The sequence below is a fragment of the Neolamprologus brichardi genome, unplaced genomic scaffold (genome assembly GCF_056152115.1).
Source record: "Neolamprologus brichardi isolate AB-2024 unplaced genomic scaffold, ASM5615211v1 NODE_ptg000031l+_length_7269946_cov_1, whole genome shotgun sequence".
Taxonomy (NCBI): Eukaryota; Metazoa; Chordata; class Actinopteri; order Cichliformes; family Cichlidae; genus Neolamprologus; species Neolamprologus brichardi.
The window spans coordinates 6,134,302-6,158,463 of NW_028270136.1; the positions used below are offsets into that span (position 1 = coordinate 6,134,302).

Here is a 24,162-nt window from a genome sequence, read left to right on the forward strand (position 1 = left end):
TCAAAATCAATGATCGTATGATAGCGCTCAATATTTTAGACAAAAATCAGCAAACATTAAATTATTTTTTCAACATTTTGAGAAAATAATATATGAAAATGTAGGTGTGACGGGGTTGAGACTAGCATAACAGGGTTGAAGAGACAAATACAGCTTTACATATAAACAGTTGTTTACTCCTAAATTCAATTTACAGGGCTTTCCATTAGCGTTATATCTCACTTTGTAACCATAGGAACGACACCAGATACAAACTGCAGCAGAATCAAGTTTTATTGATCTAAAGTAAAAACAACCACAACAGCACTTTAACAACTAACAAACATTGTAAAGTGAATTACTCCAATGTAACATAATGTGTGTTTGCGCGTGCATGTGTGCGCGCGTGTGCGTGTGTATGTGAGGGTGTGTGTGTGTGCGTGTTTGTGTGTGTATGTGAGGGTGTGTGTGTGTGCGTGTTTGTGTGTGTGTATGTGAGGGTGTGTGTGCGTGTTTGTGTGTATGTGAGGGTGTGTGTGCGTGTTTGTGTGTATGTGAGGGTGTGTGTGCGTGTTTGTGTGTGTATGTGAGGGTGTGTGTGTGTGTGTGCGTGTGCATGTGTGTGTATGTGAGGGTGTGTGTGTGTGTGCGTGTTTGTGCGTGTGTATGTGAGGGTGTGTGTGTGTGCGTGTTTGTGCGTGTGCATGTGTGTGTATGTGAGGGTGTGTGTGCGTGTTTGTGTGTGTATGTGAGGGTGTGTGTGTGTGTGTGCGCGTGTGCATGTGTGTGTATGTGAGGGTGTGTGTGTGTGCGTGTGCGCGTGTGCATGTGTGTGTATGTGAGGGTGTGTGTGTGTGCGTGTGTGTGTTTGTGCGTGTGTATGTGAGGGTGTGTGTGTGTGCGTGTGTGTGTGCGTGTTTGTGCGTGTGTGTGTGAGGGTGTGTGTGCGTGTGTGTGTGTGTGTTTGTGCGTGTGCATGTGTGTGTGTGTGCGTGTGTGTGTTTGCATGTGTGTGTGTGTGTGTAGGCATAAGAGAGCCTCATGAGTTGTGCTAAAAGTCACCTCATCTTTGCTCCGATAACGTACAATTAAACTTGATGAACTGGTTGAAGTAATAACAATAATAATCAGTTAACGATTTCAGTGTGCCTGTATCAGTGCCTGTGTCTGTGTCTGTGTCAGAGTGTTTTTGCATGTGTGTGCCTGCATCAGTGTGTGTGTCTGCATATATGCATGAATGTGCCGGTTGTTTCATGAATTCATCTTGTGAGTCGGTTCCACACCTCTTTCAAGACTTCCCCCCTTTGTCACAGCCTGTGGGGGTGGAATGAGTTCAAGGACATCATCAAACAGGTACCAGAGGATATCATCCTGATGCGGCCAGAACAATCGGTTTGACCCAACACGATGCATGCATTTGACCTTGACTTGTGTTGTTTGTATGTTTAGAAAGATGCCTGGATACAAATCATCATCATATTTGAGAATACACCATTTACCAATCAGCTCTGGACTCTCCCACTGGATTTCTTTTTATGGATCCCCCCCCCACCGCCTGTCTGTGATACAGCCGTTTCTGTCTTCTGGCCAAAAGTGAAACACTGGGTGTTGAAGCACTTGCAGTTAAACTGCTTCCGTGTTGTGCAGCTACAGTAACGACCTGGTGAATTCTCATGGTTCCAGGAACAGCTGGTATCTGCTTCGGCATTTTCTCCATAGCTTCCTCAACATCACTTTTCACAAAGAACAGTTTCACACTTGTCTTTGTTTCAGAAAAGGCCCTGAATAACTCTTCTGCATCTGGGATGTCATGCCCCTTTGCTACCATCATGTCAGCTGCTCTTTTTAAGGCTCCCCCGACACCATCTGGTTCTCCTTTTCCAAGAACCAGCCTTGAATCCTCTTCTGTCCAGTTCTGTAGTGAAAAGGTAGAAGTTTCCTCGTTGTTTGTATCGCGTACAGGCTTAAAAAGTGCAGCACAGACACTTGTGGATGTTGGCCTTGAAGGTAATCTAGCACAGGATTTAGGTGCTGCCATATTGCTGGAGGGCCTTTATGTCTACTGGGGGAGATGGTGCTAAAGCTCTGGCTGTGTCCCAATTCAGGGTCCGCACGCTTGAAGTACGCGTACTACGTACGGTGCGTACTATAAGTACGAGAAGTGCGGAAGTGAGAGGCTTGTGAAATGGGACGGTCTAGCCTGCGTCGCGCTGTTCAGGTTGCATAGCAACCATGATACTAACCGCGAGAAATGTTTCATAGAGCTTTGTGTGACATAAATGAAGGAGAAAAATGTTTTGTTGGTCAATCATTTTTTTATGACATCACTTTGATTAGTTGAGTATCTGAGGCTGAGACCACAGGACTGGAAAATGTGTATACACATATACATATACACATATATATATATAACTTAACAACCAAAGTATTAAACTCTCAACCCCATCACAATCTCACAACCCCGTTACGATCAAAAACATAACAGGGTTGAGATTTTTGCACAAACTGGCCGCTGCTTAATGTAGTGAATACCAGACAGAGAGCACATGGCATGCATGAAATTCAAAATCACCAAATATTCATGAACTAACAAAAAAGTTTTTCATAAGTAATAATTCATGTTACGGTGTTGAGTCATTGAGGTTGACGACCACAATATCACAAGATAAATGACTAAAATAAAGGAAAAGATGGGAGCAACTTGCCTGTCTCTGTGGTCCTGTTGTCCAAAACACTTCAGTGATGTCACTTCCTGATGTATACGGAATTCTGGATCACACCATTGTATTTATGGGGGTGGGATCATTCATGTACAGGGTTGAAGGGTTAGTCAGGTACAGGAATAATTGTGATTTTATTGAATAATTAACAATTAAAGCTGAAAAAAAGAAATATTAACAGCAAAAGAGCACAAATAGATGTTTAGGTTGATACCAAAATGTATTGACTTTTTAAATAGTTTTATTTGGTATTTTCAAAGTAAACTTTCATCAAGGCCGTGAGGGACATGACAAAATAGGTGGTGTCAAATGAAAAAACTGTATTATTTCCCATAAAAAGATCAAAATTAGTTCAGTTTTTTTTACAGTGTATTAAAGGGTACATTTCAATATATACGTAAAGCTGTTTAAATAGAAAGTTTGGTGACCCAATAGATGAAATACACCATAAGAGGTGAGAGGGACTCAAATTGTGCCATTTTCATGGAGTGACTCAATTACAAGACAACCTATGACTCAATGGCCCACACATGAATCAACTTTATTTAGTTATTTATTTAATTTTGTACTTTTTTGATATTATTAGGATGATTTAAGTTTAACAAGTTAGTTCTGACTTCTTTCTTGCCACGTCTCTGAGTTTGCTTTCAGCTGCAAAGCTCTTAAATACAGTAACAAAGTGGAAATTATATTACAATACTGTTCAAGATTTTTGCGCTGTGTTGTAAATTAGTCTCCATGAATAAGGGCATCGTTTGCAGAAAACGTCCATTTTAAATCAAAACTGAGTGTCACGATACGGACTGTGTTGTGACAGCTGAAACACACAAGCGAAACGTCGTTCGGAGGATTCCTACGGACCGTGAACGCAGCACTGGACTCAGCCCTCCCATCCACCCTCTGTATCGATGTAGTTGTTTCAAAGATGGCGGATTTCCTGCCATCCCGCTCCGTTTTATCTGCATTTTTCCCCAACTGCCTCCTTACAAGCGGCGAGGCAGAGCAGCTGCGGAAATCCAAAGAGATAGATAAGTGTATTCACCGAGACAAGACTTATGTTAAAAGGCTAGTAAAGATCTTATTGCTCGGGGCGGGAGAAAGCGGCAAGTCCACTTTCCTCAAGCAAATGCGTATTATTCATGGGCAGGACTTCGATCAGAAGGCCAAAGAAGAATTCAGGGCTACGATTTTTAGTAATGTTATTAAAGGTAAGCCGACTTTATACCGACTGCTTTTCACACATTGAGACAGGTTTGTTCCGACATGTGTAGTGATCGGGCTGTAGGAGCAGCCAGTGGGAAGTTGCTAGCTTCTGTTCAGCCGATTTTCTGTGTTCGACCAAGCTAGTCTGGTTAGCTTGTTGAGTCACCAAGAAACGCTCCGCTGCTTGTGTTTGCACGGTGGATCTGAATGCAGCACTTTATCGTCTGTGATTAGTAAAAGCTTCGCCGATATTCACATATGATTTCTGCTCTCTTGTTCAGTCAAAAACATGCAGACTGGTTCGTCTTTATGGACAAAGTTGAGGAAAAGGGAACCAGTTTGTTTAGAGTGCACTGGGTGTGTTTATTACTTTTAAGCCTCTAAGTGTTACATAATCGCTCTGTAGCGATGTCTTTTTGCGAACCACACCAGTTTCTCATTGCTTTGCGACAAAAGAGCAGACGCGACATGCTGTATTATGGGAAGTGTTGCCTTGTGTGGTTTGTCATGAAAGTTGCAGGGCCACCCCTGCGAGCGCTGCCGTTTTGTTCCAGCTTAACTGGTTTTCATGCTTTCCGGGGATGTTTGCCAACATTTCAACTGGTCTTAACACATATTTCTAGTCGCAGATTAATCATATTTATGACATTTTATAAGTGAAAATGGACGTTTGTTTTTGTTGTCGAATTTGAATATAAATATAAATTAATTTTTTTGTAATCAAATATTGAAGTAAACCTATGTCCAGATTCTAATTGTTGGCCAAAGTAGTCAGCAGTTTACAGATGCAAAAGTTGGGACTTTCTATAGATAATTGATGAATAAATTAAAACATATTAGATCAAACTAATCTATGCTATAAAGGACCATTCATGTCTCTTTAAACATTGTTGAATAACTGAAATCTCACAACCTGCAACAGGAAAGAAAAAAACAGCTGTTTGTGGAGAAGCACAGCAAACTGTGACCGACAGTTACACAGCAAACAATAGTCAAAGGCACCTGGTAGAGTGAGGCAGGTCTCTGCTGTGGCGCTGTGCTCATCACAGCACCATACTTTAAATCATCTAATAGGTTCCTGTTAGCTGAGCTGACATAATTCTGCCCCGTACAGGAGGAGGTTTTCTAGTTTTACTCACTGACGTCTTTAAACTTGTCAAACTTGAGACACAGTTGCAGCACTGGAGCTCCGAGTGCTCCAAACCTGTGGTTTCACACGTGTTTCACGTTGATACAGATCATACGTTGATTTCAGGGTTTTTCCAGAAAAAAACAGCATTAACTAACTGAGCCTACTTTAAAGAATGATACCGTCCTACTTCCTTAACGTTTCATCAAGATTGAAGGATTCTTATGACCTGCAGCACATTTCCTCTTTCTACCAGGCGTCACTCTAACAATTGCTGACAGATGGCATATAAATCTTTGCAGGGTGGGACTCTCACCATGAAGTTTGGGAGCGATTCCTTTAGATTTCTTAGAGCAACTTTCTTATAACAGAGATGAGCAATTTCATCCTGGATGGCGAAATATTGAAATTTGTCAATCCCACCATGATTACACGATTTCACAAAAACTCGCTTTGCAATTTAACGTCACCGCTGTCTTTACACTGAACGAAGATAACTGATCTGACCAAATCCCTCAGAGGAGTTTCTAAAAATACAAGATCTGAAAATATCACCAAAATTATACATTGAGTTAAAAATGGCTGACTTCATGTTGTTGGTTCTTTTTGTTGAGACTTTTTACACCTTGTTGTCTTACAGGCTGCCAAATGTCAGACTCGTAGATGAAACGTAGTGCAGCAGCTGCTTTTTGAAATTTTGTAGGTGGTGCTTGGAGACAGTGTGCAGTAGGGCTGCCACGATTAGTCGACTAGTCACGATTACGTCGACTATCAAAATCGTCGACGACTGATTTAATAGTCGACGCGTCGTTTGAAGCTTTGTAAGATCACAAAAGACGCAGGAATAAGTAGTAGGATTTAAGAGTGTAATAACGGACTGAAACAGAAGATGGCAGCACTGCATGTACAAGGATGCCAGCTGCCGTTAAACCCCGAAGAAGAAGAAGCTGTGTCCCAGAATTCATAGCGCAGCCCAGCTCAGTTTCCAACAATGGCAGCAGCTAGTTAGTTTTAATATTACTCTTATTATTCTTTCTGGGTCACAAAATAAACGTTTAACATATTTTCAGGCGAGAATGTAGCTGTGTAAACCTCAAATATCTGCTCAGTTTATCAAGACACCACATATTTTCAAAAGCGCTCCGACGTTTTCGGAGACGTCTGTTAGCCACTAGCTCGATAGCTAGCCGGGGGCTAGGCTCACTAGAGCCGTGAGAACACCGGACTCCCGGCATATCGTTTTCAAACCCACCGCCGTCTTTCACTACTTAGGTTAAACATGATATATAAGTCACTTAGATAACTTAAAAATGTTATTGTTTGGCTTTTGTCAGTATTTTATTTGTTCCTGAGTAAATCGGTTTGGCTGAGATTAAAGTTATAGTTTTTACACAGCTGAATAAACGTCAAGCAGACAGCTGATTATCAGAAGTGTGAGATGCTCAAGAATTTACTCCGGTGTCCTGTTATATTTTAGATAGCAAGGAGTTTATTAAACTTCACCAAAACAATCTGCAGATTTCATTAAAATTTAATAAACTATCATCTTGTCTTTATTTTTAGTTAGCACATACCTTAAACACTTAAAGCTGTAAGCTAATGATAGTTATATAAGAGCAGATGCTGCTGGTGCAATAAGCTGTAGTTTTACGTCCAATGGATGATGATCTGATTAGTCGACTATCAAAATAACTGTTTGTGGCAGCCCTAGTGTGCAATATTCCACGACAGCGACTATAAAACATAAATGGCTCCATCACATAGGCGTGTCCAGGCATAATCAGGTTTTGTAAGCCCCTCAAATCCCCTTCTGATTCCATGCTGCCAGCGTCACGGCCTCGGATGAAGAGTCAGCTTTGAATGTGACCTAAGACCTGACCTCTGAAGGCTTTCCTGGATAAAGTTGAGGTTGCTGACATCACCCGTCTTCAAACTGTAGCCCAAAGTGTAAAACATGACATTTCCTGTTCCCACTGGGTGCTGCTGTGACCACTGTCAAATATGGCAGTTGAAATGTGTTCAGGGGTGTCGACTCATCACACGTGAGAAGGTTGGTCAGGATTGGTGGTCTGTGTGTGAATGATGGCAAATTAAAATTTCCTGGCGAATGATCGTTTGCTGTGGTGCTGCTCTAAATCACCAATGTTCAAAGCCAGTAAAATACTTCACCGGGTCACCCATGTGCAAAATTTGGCCTTTGTTAGTAACAGATGAGGAGAATTAAACAGTTCAGTAACAATCCTTTTAAAAACAAACTGCTTGATTTCGGTGTGCCCTCTGTCTGCAGTGCTGCTGCTTTCATGGTTCCCGTTCTGACCACCACGTGTCAGATTTCATCTTTGTATGGCCCGGAGCACCCAGAGCACACATTGTGCTAAATGGACGTTACCCACAGGGCTTCACACAGCCTGTTTCATTCACACAGTGCTTTCTGTCTGACATCTCCACTGTCCAGCTGATGCATCGGACAACAACTTGGTGTTAGTATCTCACCAAGGAAATCTGACCCGCAGAGGGGAACAGGTAGCATTAGCACAACGTCACAATGACGTTCAGGTCAGTGTGCCATACAGTTCATTAGAGCGAGTTTATGGCTCTTAACTTAATGCACATGTGAGTGTTTACTGGTCCAGAGATGTTCAGCCTGCTAATAATGGTTCAGCACATGTGACTTACATGCTTCTGAATGTCTGTCACATAAAGTGTAACATTCAAAGATTTTAGGTGCAGCAGCTCATTTTCTTTCTTTTCACAGTACCTGTGGTGGACTTGGACCGTGGGCAGAGTTCAGGCAGCGTCAGCACACAAAGACAGGAAGCAAAATGACTGTTTATTGATTGATTGATTGTACTTTATTGATCCAAAAGGATCAATAAAGCGTTAAGGCTGCCGGCCTAACCAGCGCCAATTTAACCTTCCGATCATACATGACACAAATATCACATGGTGTGACAGATGTGGAAAGGTGTGAGACATCATCAGCGTGACTGGTCTGGTGTTGGTCAGTGATGTTGTAGGGAGGCACATGCAGCCCAGGCAACAACAGCCTGACTGGCATCAGGATGGCATCATGGGAGCCTTTGTCGGTTAGCTACGCTGCTACAGTGGGTCCTCCTTGTGTGCAGCAGTTTCACGTGGCAGGAGTATCAGGCAGTTCCTGGTGCAGTTGATACCGTTGACTACCCCTCGCTCACCTTATAGAAATATGTTTCAGGCCATTTAACGGCACCAGGATGACCTGAGTGATGCCGCGATCGTGTCATGTGTAGCACATGGAGGCCATGTTTGGGTGTCTTTGAATTTAGTCCTCTATAGGTCGATCGTTTTCAAATCATTTCGTTTGTAGCACATACCCAGTCCATAGAAGAATATCCGCCATGATTGTTCATCCAGTTTAGTTTTCTACTATTTTTACCACATGAAGCGTTGGCCCTAGTCATCATATCCTACCTACAAATGTTCCTGCCCGTGTGCTTGTGCAGAATCACAGTCAGATATATGAAACGTGCGTACTTGCTGATCTTGTTGTTACCACCTTACGTATTGTGAACCCCGGGCTCGTGCATGCTGCCTGCAGACTGTTGAGCTGAAGTGTAGAAAGTAGTGACGATGTTAAATACATGAATCAATCACGTCTGAGGAGGAAGTCAGAAAGGCCAAAGGGACAGTGGCTCGATGTTAAAGTTCAAAATGTAAATGAGATCAGAAAAAGAGAAACCAACAAAAAGCCTGATGTGTCGGCCTGACATCAGAAACTCAGGGACGTGAAAAACTCCTCATTATTGACATGAGGTAATGACGCCTGTTACTATAAAACCACCAGAATAAGACAAAAATCTTGCTGCATGTCAAAGCTGATCTGCAAACACACAGTTCATCGTGAAAGGCTTTCTGATTGGTGGCAGTTTGTAAACACCCCTCTGACACACACGTGCACCTCTGTGTTTCTATGCCCGGCGAGCAGTCTGCGGTCATTGGGCTGAAGGTGCTGAATTTGAATCGACCAATCAGCAGCAGCCTGTGTGTGATCAGGAAATCCCTGCTGAGATACAAACACAGTGTGGGTCCCACTGAGAAACCTGTGACAGTGTGAGCACGACGACACGTGTCTGCACCACTGAAACTGTCCCAGAGCAGCTGACGTTGTGTGGATGCAGACGGCGTCCTCGTTTACATCGTGTGCTTCACTGTTTGTATAAAGCTCGTCTACTTACTGAGCACAGCCACAGCTGCATATGTTTACATGTATGTTTGGCTGTGAAAGAGAGAGAGTGTTTGTGTCAGATTATCGTCTCCTTAGTTTTTAGAGCAGGTGATGTCATCACGCAAAACTCTTCATTGAACTTAAACTATCACTGTTTGAAAACATTAAAGATATTGTATAAAGATAACACCTTAATAGTTCGAGGAGCGGTTTTAAGTTTTCGTCTTGCTCCAAGTCTTTGGAGGTTTGAAGAGGAGTTTCTCTCCTCGTTTGAAGAAAAACCATCCAAAGTTACAAAAATGAAAGTAAGAGCAGCGTCCTGATTTGCAGAAGTAGTTAAACACACAAACGTACGGAAGAATAAAACAGAACAATGATAATAAAGACGTGGAGCTCAGTAATGCAGAAGCTTAAACAGTGTAACTTCCTCTGATCTTATTCATCTCTCTCCAAATACAGAAACGTGCTTCATCGTCAGGGCAGCTTCTGAAACCACGCTTACCAAAGCATCACAGTGTATTAGTAATAATGAGCTCAGCGATGGTCAGAGCGCTGACAGCTGCACCAATCAGGTTTATCATCATTGTCTGATTCCACATAGACGGAGTCGGCCTCGCTACGCTTTCATGTTGCACACTGGCAGCACAGACATGTGTGGGCCTGCACAGGGAGTGGTGTTCCTGACTCATCAAATGAGGAAAACAGGAGGATAGTTAGGACTGCTGCTGCTGTGTTGTTGTTGTTGTTGTGTAACTTTGTAAATGCAGACACATGTTAGTAGCGTCTCAATTCCCCCTCTGCTGCTTTGGTCTTGTTTTTCAAACAAAGGTCTAAGAGTTGATCTTATGTCAGTAATGTGGGGCTGTTACACAGAGCTGCTGGTTTCCTCCCCAGCACCTGTGTCATGGTTGCTTCCAGATGCTTTTCTCACACGATCACTGGCATCTGTGAGCTCCCTGATTTCTGTGTAACTTTGCAGATGTTGCTCGTTGTAATCTCACAGACCATGAGATGTTATAAAGAGACAGTAACATCCTGTCTTTATGACTCCCTGTGTTCCTGTGTCATGAAGTGTACAAATACATTTACATGTTTTTCATACATGTCTGTCTTTGTGATATAGGTGTGGTGTTTTCAGATGAGTGAGTTATGAAGCTGTAACTTGGAGCCCACAGAGATGTTGATCTGGCCCAGCACACACATCGCTCATGTGTGTTTGTCTCTGTCTGCAGGCATTCGAGTGTTAGTGGATGCTAGAGAGAAACTGCACATCCCGTGGGGTAACCCGTCCAACCAGCGGCATGGAAACACTATGATGGCATTTGACACTCGGTCGGCGATGGCTCACGGTCACGGCATGGTGGAGCCCAAAGTTTTTCAGCACTACCTGCCGTCAATCAAGGCCCTGTGGGCGGACCAGGGCATCCAGAATGCCTACGACCGGCGCAGGGAGTTCCAGCTGGTGAGTGAACCTCCTCAAGTCCAGTCAGCTGTCAGGTGACACCTAAAACACCTTAACTGGTATTCTCACCAAACACTCAGATGAAATCATTATTTAACCCTTTCTGACAACCTCAGTCTGGATTTTATTCTTTTTATCCATCTTCAGTCATGAAAAGATGAATAAAAATCCTGATTGAGGTCATAATTCATGCATGAAAGGGTTAAATAACAATAACTACAATGATACAGGTCATACATCTGTAGTAACATTAAAGGACCAGTGGGTGGCAGAGTGTGGAGCGACACATCAGAGTGTAATGGTTTATGTGCAGGTACACCATCAACACTGACACAACAAGCAGCCTTTGAACAGCTGTCCACTGTAGTGACCACTGTGGTGAAAGGGTGACAGCAGGGGGCCAAAACTCAAGATAAACATTTATTGAACAAACTAAAACATGTTTTTTAAACATAAATATGAATAAAAACAGACAGGAATATTATTCCAGATTAAATAAACTTTAAAAATAAACTTTAACTTTAAATATCCTGTCAAAATTCTGCAAGTTAGAAATATGAACCTGCTGCCAAAACCCCAGAAAAAGTAATGAAAGCAAACACAAGGTTGGAGCCGCATGTAGAGGAGCTGGGCGTTGCTGCAGGGGTGGAGCTAATAAACTGTGCGGGCCGTTCAGTGTCGTACTTTCCCTGAGTGCATCGTTACACTGCAGCTCCATCTGAATCTGCACAGCTGCAGCTCAGCAAAGCTGACTTGGTTCAACATGACTGCAACAGGGAAAGTGAGGCAGGCTGCACTGGTGCATTAGTGACAGCTTCACGTGAAACGCCTTCACAGCATCAAACATGTCCATGAACTGACAGGTTTCCTTGATGAGCTCAAAAAACTTTATTGAGAACTTTTATCCCAACTCAGCCAGCGGACCTCTGTGTGAAGGAATGTTGGCAAACTCTGAATCTATTTCCCACATAAAGACTGAAACTGACGTGATTTAAACTTTTAGCTCAGATAAATTTACGGTCTGTGTTACGGTGATCAACATGCTCCATTTTTAGGACTTTACCACACAGCCTTTCCTGGTGTGTGATGCAGTGATGTGCTGTTAACTCACCGGTACAGTTCTCCTGCATCTTTACTCGCATCCTGCTGACTAGTCTGCTTTTTTCACCGCACAGCACCGGCGCTCCATCTGTTGTAAGTCCAACAAGTTTGTCCCAGGACAGTTTCATGTCGTTACACTTTGACATACGCTTTAAAAAATGTCTTTTCCTGTCGTTGCATCGATTTAATGTCCAATATTTCCTCTCCACGGATGAAGATGGCCAGCTGTGCAGTGTCCATCATGTCTGTCCTTTCATCCACAGCAAGATGCAATGAAGTTTTTGCTTCTTTCACACAACTGTGTTCTTAAATCAGTGGCCATCTCACAAAACCGATCAACAATCGTATTTCTGCTCAGGCTCACATTTGCCAAACTCTGCGTTTTGTCTGGACACACGACGTCCACAGCTTCATCCTGCAGCTCTTCAGAGTGGTACCGGGCTGGTTTGGCTCCTCTGCTACAATAAAACTTTCACAACAGCTTCACTTTGTGGTTTTGCTCTGGTGACAAACATCTGCTGAAATGTCAGATTCTTCTTTAGCTCGTCTACTTTCTGTAGTTTCTGCGTTTAGGTTTTTCAGCTTATCCTGACGTTTTGTCTTGTAGTGCCGTCTTAAATTTAATTTAATTAATTACAGCCACATTAGCTCCATTAATAAGACGCACTGCTTTACCAGCATGTCTGTAAACATATATTCAGTCTCCCACCGGCGCTGAAAGGCTCTGTTTTCAGAATCTTCTCTCTCCACCATTGTGAGCGGCGAGCTTCACAATGACAGAAGTTTGACTTGATTGAAGCGGGCATGTTCCCAGTTAGCCTAGCGTTCAGCAAGGAGGCTGCAGCGCTGCATTATGGGATCTGTAGTTAGTTTATTATTAGCGCCTCATATCGCCGGGCCTTGCATGACAATAATAGTACATCTATATAAAATGATCTCGTGGGCCTTGACTTTGACACATGTGGGTTAAAGGATGCTTGCATTCACTGAATCAAACAACCCACTAGAGCTGCCACGATTAGTCGACTAGTCATGATTACGTCGACGATTTTGATAGTCGACGTAATCGTGACTAGTCGACTAATCGTGGCAGCTCTAGTGGGTTGTTTGATTCAGTGAATGCAAATGCAAACATCCTTTTGACTGATTTAATAGTCGACGCGTCGTTTGAAGCTTTGTAAGATCCCAAAAGACGCAGGAATAAGTAGTAGGATTTAAGAGTGTAATAACGGACTGAAACAGAAGATGGCAGCACTGCATGTACAAGGATGCCAGCTGCCGTTAAACCCCGAAGAAGAAGAAGCTGTGTCCCAGAATTCATAGCGCAGCCCAGCTCAGTTTCCAACAATGGCGGCAGCTAGTTAGTTTTAATATTACTCTTATTATTCTTTCTGGGTCACAAAATAAACGTTTAACATATTTTCAGGCGAGAATGTAGCTGTGTAAACCTCAAATATCTGCTCAGTTTATCAAGACACCACATATTTTCAAAAGCGCTCCGACGTTTTCGGAGACGTCTGTTAGCCACTAGCTCGATAGCTAGCCGGGGGCTAGGCTAACTAGAGCCGTGAGAACACCGGACTCCCGGCATATCGTTTTCAAACCCACCGCCGTCTTTCACTACTCAGGTTAAACATGATATATAAGTCACTTAGATAACTTAAAAATGTTATTGTTTGGCTTTTTTCAGTCTTTTATTTGTTCCTGAGTAAATCGGTTTGGCTGAGATTAAAGTTATAGTTTTTACACAGCTGAATAAACGTCAAGCAGACAGCTGATTATCAGAAGTGTGAGATGCTCAAGAATTTACTCCGGTGTCCTGTTATATTTTAGATAGCAAGGAGTTTATTAAACCGAAACAATCTGCAAATTTCATTAAAATTTAATAAACTATCATCTTGTCTTTATTTTTAGTTAGCACATACCTTAAACACTTAAAGCTGTAAGCTAATGATAGTTATATAAGAGCAGATGCTGCTGGTGCAATAAGCTGTAGTTTTACGTCCAATGGATGATGATCTGATTAGTCGACTATCAGAATAATCGTTTGTGGCAGCCCTACAACCCACCAAACACACGATACAGTTGGAAAAAACGGGTAGTTCCAGTTTTTCAGGTTTCCAGATGCCACGGTCTCTGCAGTGAGGCTGACTGTTGCATATCTACCCTGGATGACACAAACACAGCTGAATCCTTATTCATGGGAGTTTCAATAGAAATCAAAAGCCACCATCTTCTTCTGATGCCACCCACAACCTCAGATGAAACCACTGCCTGCTGTTTGAGCATGCTCTATGGTTCATCTTTGCTTTTAGATAAAGACGGGGAGAATAGATGACGGAGACCTGAGTGTGCCCAGGGTCAGAGGGGATGGGCTCCGGTGTAGTGCAGGGCGATATGGCCAAAAATATTTATCACGATATATATTTGAAAATTTGCGGTAACGATATAACTGACGATATAATTGATGCGAGACAAAATACAACTTTACTAGCACAAAAACCCCATCCATTTATTTTCACTTAAACAAGAAGCTGTTTTTTATGTGCATTAAAGCTATATAAACATTTAACAGTGCAAATGCAAATTCCTTGCTGAAAGTTTAACCAAAAGGCATCTCCAGAAGAAATGTGCTGACATATCCTGAGCATAACCATGTATAATATCCACTGAAGTTAAAAAGAGGTGCTTTGCTACATTAAACTGCAGTGTGCCAAATAAAAAAGTCAAACACTATTTCTCAGACCATAAGGTGCTCAGGATTATAAGACACATTAAGCGAAACAAAGCAGTCAGATAAATCAAACTATTCAACTCATTCTTCTTGCTTCCTCCACTTCTGTACCATTGATTCATTAATGCTGTATTCTATCACAGCTGCTCTGTTCCCATGTTGTTGCAGTATATTAATGACTAACCTCGTATTGTGGATGGATTATCTCAGTTGTTCTCCTGACTGAAGTTTGGTCCGTTTGCAGCATCCTGCCATGCGACTGTATCTAACCATCAGGAACCCTCACGTTAACTTTTATCGAGGGGAAAGAAGTTAGCATTCATCCTCCAGCTTCACTGTTTATGCTAACATAGCTGTGTTGCTAGCCACACGTAGCACATCATTATATACCAGCTAGCCCAACTTCAGTAACCCTACAAACGTCACTGCTGTTTAGTTTTCTGTCTTCATTTATGTTGGAAGTGATAGCAGAGCTGTACGTTTGAATTTTTTCTGAAATCTCTCAGTCAGAACATGCTATATCATGTTTAGGTGGAAACTAGCACGCTAACTTCCTGCTAACTTCCTGCTAACTTCCTGCTAACTTCCTGCTAACTTCCTGCTAACTTCCTGCTAGCCTCCTGCTAGCTTCCTGCTAACGTCTAACTCTGCTAAATGTAATAAATTCTGTTTTCATGGATGCCTGGATGTTAAACTTGATTGTTACACCTGGTAAAGCAGCAACGCTGATCATTTTATTACAGATGAAAGAATTTAGACAGTTTTTAACTCTCAGTGATGTTCGTTTGACTTTGGGACCTGAAGCAGAGTTTGGACTCAGATTACTCCCAGATTTACGAGCACCTTAGTGCGACAAATACAGCAATAACGACGGCCCGCTTGCATGTTCTACAAAAAAAATGTGCTTTGTTATGTATCTGACGGACAAACACCAAACCAGTTCCACACCACTGAAGTTGTACCATTTTTACAAACCAATTCTGGTTCATCCGTTTCACTCAACGATCCGCTTTCCCCCTTCTCATTCTCCGTCGCCGCCATGCTTTTTCCGCCATGTGCGTATGAAAACAAAGGCACTGCGCATGTGCGTTTTACCCATATTCTATCGTGATATTTTATTTTCTTATTGTTGCCCAAAATTATACCGGTATTACCGTGAACGGTGTAATATGGCCCAGCCCTACTCCAGTGCTTAGTAATATGGATCCATGGCTTGAGACAGTAATGAGAGAGGAAACCTACAAAGATGCCGTCTGAGTGCTGCGTACCTGCAGGATACAACAGGGCTTGGTAGACACCAACAAAGCTGTGATGGTTTGGGTTTAGCATCACTGGCTGAACTGGGTCATACAGGTACTGTTTTATTTTTTGGCTCTGACTCCCAGGCAGTCCCATTACATGGACAGTTTCTACTGTTCAGCTGCTCAAGCTGCTGTTTAAGCATAAAACAAAAACATTTTTGTTCAATAAAAATTTGCAGTTGATCGTTCTCTGACATGTTTAGCTGAGACATAAGGGCTGGAACCATTCGTCACCATAATCCACGAGCTTGGCTATAAAAACCTTGTAGGATTGTGTTGTGGATGCATCAGAGTCTAAAAGCAGCTAAATGTATTTTTCTAAAAGAAAAAGGATGGGTGGTATCCCATTAAGTAAATGACATTAATGCGACTACCTCCCATGCAGAGGAGGGTCTCATGTGTCGCGTCTGACATGGATCTCCTCTCTTTCTCTTTCAGGGGGAGTCGGTCAAGTATTTCCTGGACAATTTGGAAAAGCTCGGACAGTCGGTAAGTCCCAAACACACACTAACAGAATAAAAGTGTAGTAACACAACTTTAACTGAAAAAGCACTGTCACTGGTACAACAAGTGTGATATTTTACACATTTAGGGACAAAGTCTCAGACATGTCGACGATTTTAGCCAAAAACTGAAAACTGCTAAGAGCTTAACTCAGCAGTTACAAACTATCCAGCTGTGACTTTCTGAGAGACAAATGAGTTTGTTTTTCAGCTGTTTCACTGGACAGTGCCATGATGAGTTACTCTTTAAGATGTTTTAGCTCAGTTCACGAGGCCTGGCACTGAAACTGAACTGGGCTTTCCAGAAACTAGATCATCCACCCACCCACCCATCCCTCCATCCACCCATCCCTCCATCCACCCACCCACCCACCCATCCCTCCATCCACCCATCCCTCCATCCACTCATCCACCCACCCACCCCTCCATCCACCCACCCACCCCTCCATCCACCCACCCATCCATCCATCCATCCACCCACCCCTTCACCCCTCCATCCACCCACCCATCCACCCATCCCCCCATCACCCATCCCTCCATCCATCCATCCATCCACCCCTCCACCCATCCATCCCTCCACCCCTCCATCCATTTTTCCGCACTATGAAAACACACGTCTGGTCTCATCTGGGAGGTTATTGTTGATATTTTCTTTGCGTTAGCTTTCAGAGATTTACTGTGAATCCCAGAACGTTGTGTTTTCCAGGTCTGGTTTGGTGTGTGGCATTAGTGTGTTTATTTAGCCACTTTCTTTGGATATTCCTGCAATTCAGAGCCATGTAAAGATCAAAAGGACTTTGTAGTCTTGTAGATAAAGAGCATAAATAAAACTAAAAGTTCTTTAAGGACCACAGAGCAGCCTTTTGTGTCTGACAGCGAAACTTCAGACGACTTTGAAGGGAGAGGCTGAGGGTGTGGACAGTGGTGCGAGTACTTTGAGGAGCTCTTCAGTCCTATTGGCATGTCACAGGGCAACAACAGTCTGGGGATGGGGGGTGATTTGTCCATCAGTAGGGATTGAGTTCACTATAATCAAACCTCACTGCTGGGCAGGCTCTGCAGGGCTCTGCAGGGCTCTGCAGGGCTCTGCAGGGCTCTGCATGCTGTGGGTTGTCCTGGTTGATGCGCCTCTACAGCAATGCATGGAATTTAAAGCCAGTGCCTTAGGACTGTAGGATTGGCACATTGGGAGGTCATCTTTTCTTTTGGTAGCTGATCTCTGTGAGTTTCTTTTAAAAACTTTTGTTTGTTGTGTTTTTTAAGTAACTCCTAGTAGTAGATCAGTGCAACTTTAACGGTGAATTTAAACGTTGTGGTGTAAATCTTGACAAAAGCATATAACACTGCAACACTTATCTGCTTTCAGGACTACCTTCCCAGCCAGCAGGACATCCTTCTGGCCAGAAAACCCACCAAGGGCATCCACGAGTATGATTTTGAGATTAAGAATGTGCCTTTCAAAATGGTGGACGTGGGTGGGCAGCGCTCTGAGAGACGGCGCTGGTTTGAATGTTTTGAGTCGGTCACATCCATCCTCTTCCTTGTGTCCTCCTCTGAGTACGACCAGGTGAGTTATGTGGAAGCAGAGTGTTGCTCAGTATGCTAACCTGGCTAAAAACTCTGCATGTAAGAAGAGAAAGATTCAGCTAACAGCAGTTAGCTTTGTCTTCTTACTGAATTCAGATTGATTGGAAAGCCTGTCTTGAACCCTCTAATGTGTCTGCTGGTGTTTTTCATGGAAAACTTCACTAAGTATCCTGCTTTGTTTACTTTGGTTAATGTCATTTAGGGATGTTTTTGTTCAGTGGTGAAGCAGCTTTGAGTCTAACAGTGGTGTGCAGTGATGCTGATTACATAACGAGTATGTATAACAATAAATGGAGGCGTTTGGGAGAGGGGGGTTGCAAAGCAGCTTGCAGGGCAGCAGCAGCTCCATGCAGGGTGATGCAGTTAAATAGCATGCCCCAGTAGGATATGCATGAAGGAACCGATTGAGCCAACAGCTGGACAAACGTAGAGACTGATTCATCTGTAGATCTAACCTGCAGCGCTCTGGCTGGACTCCACGGTCTGCCTTAACCTCACTCTGTGCTCAGATTTGGTGGGTGTGCTTACCATCATTAAAATGTTTGAGAACAGGACATCATATTTTAGACTTCAACTTTCCAAAACCACATCAAAGTTGATTTTCTTAGAAGTTTTAGAGGCTTAGTGATGGATGCCCATGATGCCATCATTCAGCATGGCTCCGTCACAGTGCACGCTGAAATCCTGCTATTTTACTTCTGCTCCACACGGTTGAGTCGAGCTGCTTTTCATACCAGATGTCTGCGTTCTCACACATCCAGGTGCTGATGGAAGACCGGCAGACTAACCGACTGAGCGAGTCACTAAACATCTTTGAGACCATAGTCAACAACCGGGTCTTCAGCAACGTCTCCATCATCCTGTTCCTGAACAAGACGGACCTGCTGGGGGAGAAGGTGAAGCAAGTGTCCATCAAAGACTACTTCCCCGAGTTCTCTGGTGACCCCATGAGTTTGGCAGATGTCCAGTGCTTCCTGGTGGAATGCTTTCGCAAAAAGCGCCGCGAGCAGCAGCAGAAGCCTCCGCAGCAGCTGAAGCCTCTGTACCACCACTTCACCACAGCCATCAACACTGAAAACATCCGGCTGGTGTTCCGTGATGTCAAGGACACCATCCTGCACGACAACCTCAAGCAGCTGATGCTGCAGTGAGGGGGCGCGGCAGGGAAGGGCGGAGGCAAAGGGAACATGGCTCGCAGTCTTAACAGCAGCCGTAGGAGGAGCGGACAGCGTCACTGCTTTCACCCACCCAGGATTTTCTCTGCCCCTCACTGTTGAACTTGACTGTGTATTAAAGCAACCACTACTATGGCCACTCCCCCCTGTGCTTCTTTGCTTAACAAGCATGTTCACTGTAACTTATAACAGCCCACTGTGGCTGAGTTCTTCCTGCCCTTAGACCCATGTAACTGACCTGTAGTCCTCACTCTCTCAGGCCACGCCCACACTCCTGAGCATCCTTTATAGTGTCCCTGTGTCCTGCTCCCACACTGGAGAGGAGGGGGTGACTGTTACCAAGGTGTTGTTGTAAACGTGCTCTTCACTGTGCCTTGGTGTGGATTTATACTTTTCTAATCATTTTGTTATCTATTGTATGAACATACTGTTAACCTATGCATTTTTCTATCATAGGGGTTTACACTCTGACATTTGGACTGTTACAGTTATTCAAAGATGTCGGGTGCTGCTGACGAAGCGTGCAGACACAAACACGCCGCTTGCTGAAAGCTGGTCGGGGTTTGGGGTGACCCGCAGTACTGGTGCTGTTTCTCAGGGCACCATTTCTAAACCACTACTGTGATTTGTAACATGTGTACCTTACCCTTGCACCAGTCAAACGGGTTTCCCTTTATTTGCCACAAAACTGGCCGGAGTTGTACTTCAGAAGCAAAACTCTGGCCGTCGACCTCAGCCTTACTTTACTGCGAGTGATTTGACCCGTGTGCTTGCACATGCTAACATGTGATTTGTGGATGCTGCCTCATTGACCGTGGTTAAAGATAACACTAAGGGAAACATGTAAAGCGGCCTTTCTCAAACGTTTGGCAGATGTTGCAGCGCGGGTTGAGCCCCGGGGTTTTCTTCAGTGGTACAGAGAGAGAATTATCACCTTAAGTGTTGCGTATTGTACTGCAGGCGATGAGGTGGCCATGTTGCCTTTTGTCTTAATCAGATGTTCATGTGAGGCCGCCCCTCACCACAGGGACATATTCCTGCTGCAGTCTGTGCAGCTGCCGGCTGCTATTGTTTTGTATAAAGCTCACGTGTCCATTCTAACGCATGTGTCCCTCACATCGACCTAAAGCTTGTTGCAGCCGCTCTAACTTTCCACACAGTATAATGGTAAGTGTTATTTTGCTATGTGGTGTTTTTGGTTTGGGGTTTTTAAGCAGAAGCAGGCATCTGTTGGACGGTCTTATGTTGTTTAAGGGGCTTCCTGTTTCCCAGCTTCCTGTGTGATTTACAACACGAACGCCACAATCCTGTACGTGTCCCTGCAAACAACTGGCTCCACTGGTCCATGCTAACCAGCTGTAAAAGTAGTCTTGTTGCCTTTTTGGGGGTGAGCAGTTCCACACTGTGGACTTTTGAACAACGGGAACATTCTGTGTGCGTCAGCATGGGTATTTTTTTGTACTTTCTAATTGTGATAATTGCTAATGTTGAATAAGTAAAGAATACTTAATGTTAATCACTGTTAATAAGTGTTGTGCACAGACCTTTGTAACTGTGAGCTGCAAAGCTTCAAAGGGACACGAGGCAACTGAGAAACTGGCTGAAAAGGTTTGATGTGATCACAGAGCTGTGCATTTACAAATACTATCATTAACTGTCTTTGTCTTATCAGATCTACACCTACAGTGTTGACTCGACTCAAATAAAGTTTCCTCAAATACAACACGTGACAAAAACCTGTGTGGGCTGCCAGATTTCACACTGTGGGGGCTTGGAAGAGACCACGCCCATCAGGATGATAGATAATCACTGTCAATGACTGAGTGACGCATCACTTTTTCTTTTTTTTTTTTTTTCTTTTTTTTTTTTTCTTTTTTGCCTGTCCCGTTTGGCTCTTTTGTCATCAGAATTATTGTCTAAAGTGAAGAAAGATGCCCAACGGATTTTCTTTACCAAATTGACCATCCCAGCTTTGCCGTAATGGTCCATTTGATTCACCTTTTATTCTTTATTTTATTTTCACTTGCTGAATACGGGACAGATTTGACTGGGGGAAAGAAAAGGGAGAAAGAAAGCGGGAAAGAAAAACAGTTGAGAAGAGGGACGGGGGAAAAGGGCAAAAAACAGAATAAGCAAAAAAAAGAAAAAAAATACATGTATCGATCACCTGGATCACCTGTTGAGAAAGAAAAAAGAAAACAAGCAGAAGAAAACGAGAGTAATAGAATAAACAACATCACAATGATCTATGTGAATATGACAGTAAATACTAAATATTAAACATTATTGTGCAGCACGTAAGATCGACAGCACAGTGTGCATTGAGGTAGGAGCCAAAAAGGGTGTAGTTTGTGTGTGTGATCACCCGTGTGTACACCTGTGAGCATGGACGCGCTTGTTTTCTTAAAAGGTTCCCTCATGTAATGATCTGCTAGAGGGTGTGGGGGGCCACTGCCCCGTCCTCCAGGGCATGAAGCAGGTATGGAGGAGATCAAAACTCCAGACATCCAGAGGCCCCCAGAACACAAGAGACCAAGGAAGACCAACAGAGGGGCAGCCGTGCCACTGTCCCAGAAAGAGCTGAGGAGAGTCCCAGATGAGGGGTCACCCAGCAGCCACGGAGCAGAAGCCAGGGGGGGTTGCAGCGACGTGCCCGTGAGCTCCGCTGGCAGCCAGCTGTGCCTGAGTGACCGAGCCCCAGGCCGAGAGGCCGGGGGCACCCCACCTCCGAAGTGGCCCAAGCGAGCCCCAGGCTCCAGGCCCCGATAAGCAGCCACCAAGGAGTGACGCATCACTAAATGAGGCGCTGTCAGAGTTTGGTTTGTGGGCGTGTCATGTTCAGCTCACTGATGGTGACTGCGCTGTTTGCAGCGTTGCTTAGCGTCTGCGTCACACTGACAGGTGGAACCAACTGCCAGAACACTTGCTGCATATGTGGGACTTGTTCCTGTTAGGGGGAAACGAGTGAAACAGCATCTAAGTGTGTGTGACACAGTTACTCTTTGCATCAGTAACACAGGAGGCCACATGAATGTATATCATGATACATGCAAGTCTTTTAAATCAGAGCTCATTGCAGGTATGAAACTATCACTGTTTGACCTCAGCTCCTCTGTCACAGACACACAAACAGTGACTGGCAGCAGCTTTCTTGTGTCAGTGTTGGCAAGGAGCAGTGAAGTCACATGACTTATTCTCTGTGTGTTTTCCAACATGGTTAAAAAAGACAAAGCTGAAAAACAGGACTGTATGTGTGTGTGTGTGTGTGTGTGTGTGTGTCTCATGTCACTGAATCTGGTCGTTGAAGTGTTATCAGGACAGGCCTGCACCCTGAAACCAGCCTGATTGTGATTGTTGTCACACAGAAGCATGAGTGTGTTTGTGAGGTCACAGTCTGATGACAGTTGTGCTCCATCAGGATACGTGCCATGTGTACAAAGACACATTAAGCCAAGCAAACTGAGCTCTCGCCATTATTTATCGCTTTGTGCCTGTTTGCATCCATTCTTTACTGCCATCTTGCTCTCTGCAGCTTCTCTCCTCCTGCTCCCCCCAAAAACCCATCTCCATAGAGACTGTGTCAGCTACAAAACAGACAAAAAACAAACTAAAAACCAGCAACAAACAACTTAAACATAAAAAATCACAAAGAAAGAACAATACAGTATCCACTAGGGGTGCAACGATACTCGTATCGATATTGAACCGTTCGATACAGTGCTTTCGGTTCGGCACGCATATGTATCAAACAATACAAAATTTTACATTTATTTTATCAACTTTTCTTCTGACGATGCTGTTTGTGTTGAGCGGATCTACGTTCGACTACTCCGCCTTGGCTGCACTGTCGAGCGCAGATCCACTGAGCGCAGCGCAAGCTAGCAAGACAGAAGCTAAGCTCGGTGCAACATGGCAAACTGAACCTCCCCCACCCTCATTCAGATCTGGCGTTTGGAACTATTTTGGTTTTCATGTGACGTATGACCCTGAAGGTAAGCGCGTCATGGACAAAAGTAAAACAGTATGTTGGATGTGCCACACAATGCTCAATTACATGGGTGGGAACTAGTGTGTTAGCGCAGTTAGCTCGTTAACGTGTTGACGCTGTCCAGCCCCACGCACGGGGCGATCCGCGGTAGCTTGTTAACAGAGATTTGCCGTGTTGTTGCGTTAACGTCATTTCAGATTAACGCTGACAGCACTAGTGGGAACACAACGAATATGACTGCACATTTACTCCGACATCCTAGTACAAAGACAAGTGGAAGCAGAGAAAAACAACAAGCACGCATGCTACAAACTTTACCCGAGTCATTTAGACAGCCGTTAGCACATGATTCTCCTTATGGGAACCTCCATCCATCCATCCATCTTCATCCGCTTTATCCGGGGCCGGGTCGCGGGGGCAGCAGCCTAAGCAAAGAGGCCCAGACCTCCCTCTCCCCAGCCACCTCCTCCAGCTTATCTGGGGGAACACCAAGGCGTTCCCAGGCCAGCCGAGAGATATAATCTCTCCAGCGTGTCCTGGGTCTGCCCCGGGGCGTCCTCCCGGTGGGACATGCCTGGAACACCTCACCCAGGAGGCGCCCAGGGGGCATCCTTGTCAGATGCCCAAACCACCTCAGCTGGCTCCTTTTGATGTGGAGCAGCAGCTGCTCTACTCTGAGCCCCTTCCGGATGGCCGAACTTCTCACCCTATCTCTAAGGGAGAGGCCAGCCACCCTTCGGAGGAAGCTCATTTCCGCCGCTTGTATCCGCGATCTTGTTCTTTCGGTCACTACCCACAGCTCATGGCCATAGGTGAGGGTAGGGACGTAGATCGACCGGTAAATTGAGAGTTTCGCTTTTACACTCAGCTCCCTCTTCACCACGACGGACCGGTGCAGTGTCTGCATTACTGCAGCTGCAGCCCCAATCCGTCTGTCGATCTCCGGCTCCCTTCTCCCATCACACGCGAACAAGACGCCGAGATACTTGAACTCCTCCACTTGGGGCAGGAACTCATCCCCGACCCAGAGTGGGCACTCCACCCTTTTCCGGCTGAGAACCATGGCCTCAGATTTG

General features: G+C 44.3%; 1 protein-coding gene and 1 pseudogene across 1 annotated transcript; one reads left to right on the top strand and one right to left on the bottom strand.

The window, feature by feature from the left end:
- Positions 1–1,238: 1,238 nt before the first annotated feature.
- Positions 1,239–3,592, bottom strand: LOC148094740 (uncharacterized; annotated as a pseudogene).
- Positions 3,593–3,595: 3 nt separating this feature from the next.
- Positions 3,596–20,821, top strand: gna13b (guanine nucleotide binding protein (G protein), alpha 13b). Its single transcript, XM_006807857.3, has 5 exons — positions 3,596–3,907; positions 10,468–10,697; positions 16,272–16,322; positions 17,703–17,903; positions 18,685–20,821. The coding sequence occupies exons 1-5, from the start codon at positions 3,625–3,627 to the stop codon at positions 19,072–19,074; spliced, it is 1,155 nt and encodes a 384-aa protein (XP_006807920.1). The 5' UTR covers positions 3,596–3,624; the 3' UTR covers positions 19,075–20,821.
- The last annotated feature ends 3,341 nt before the right edge of the window (positions 20,822–24,162 follow it).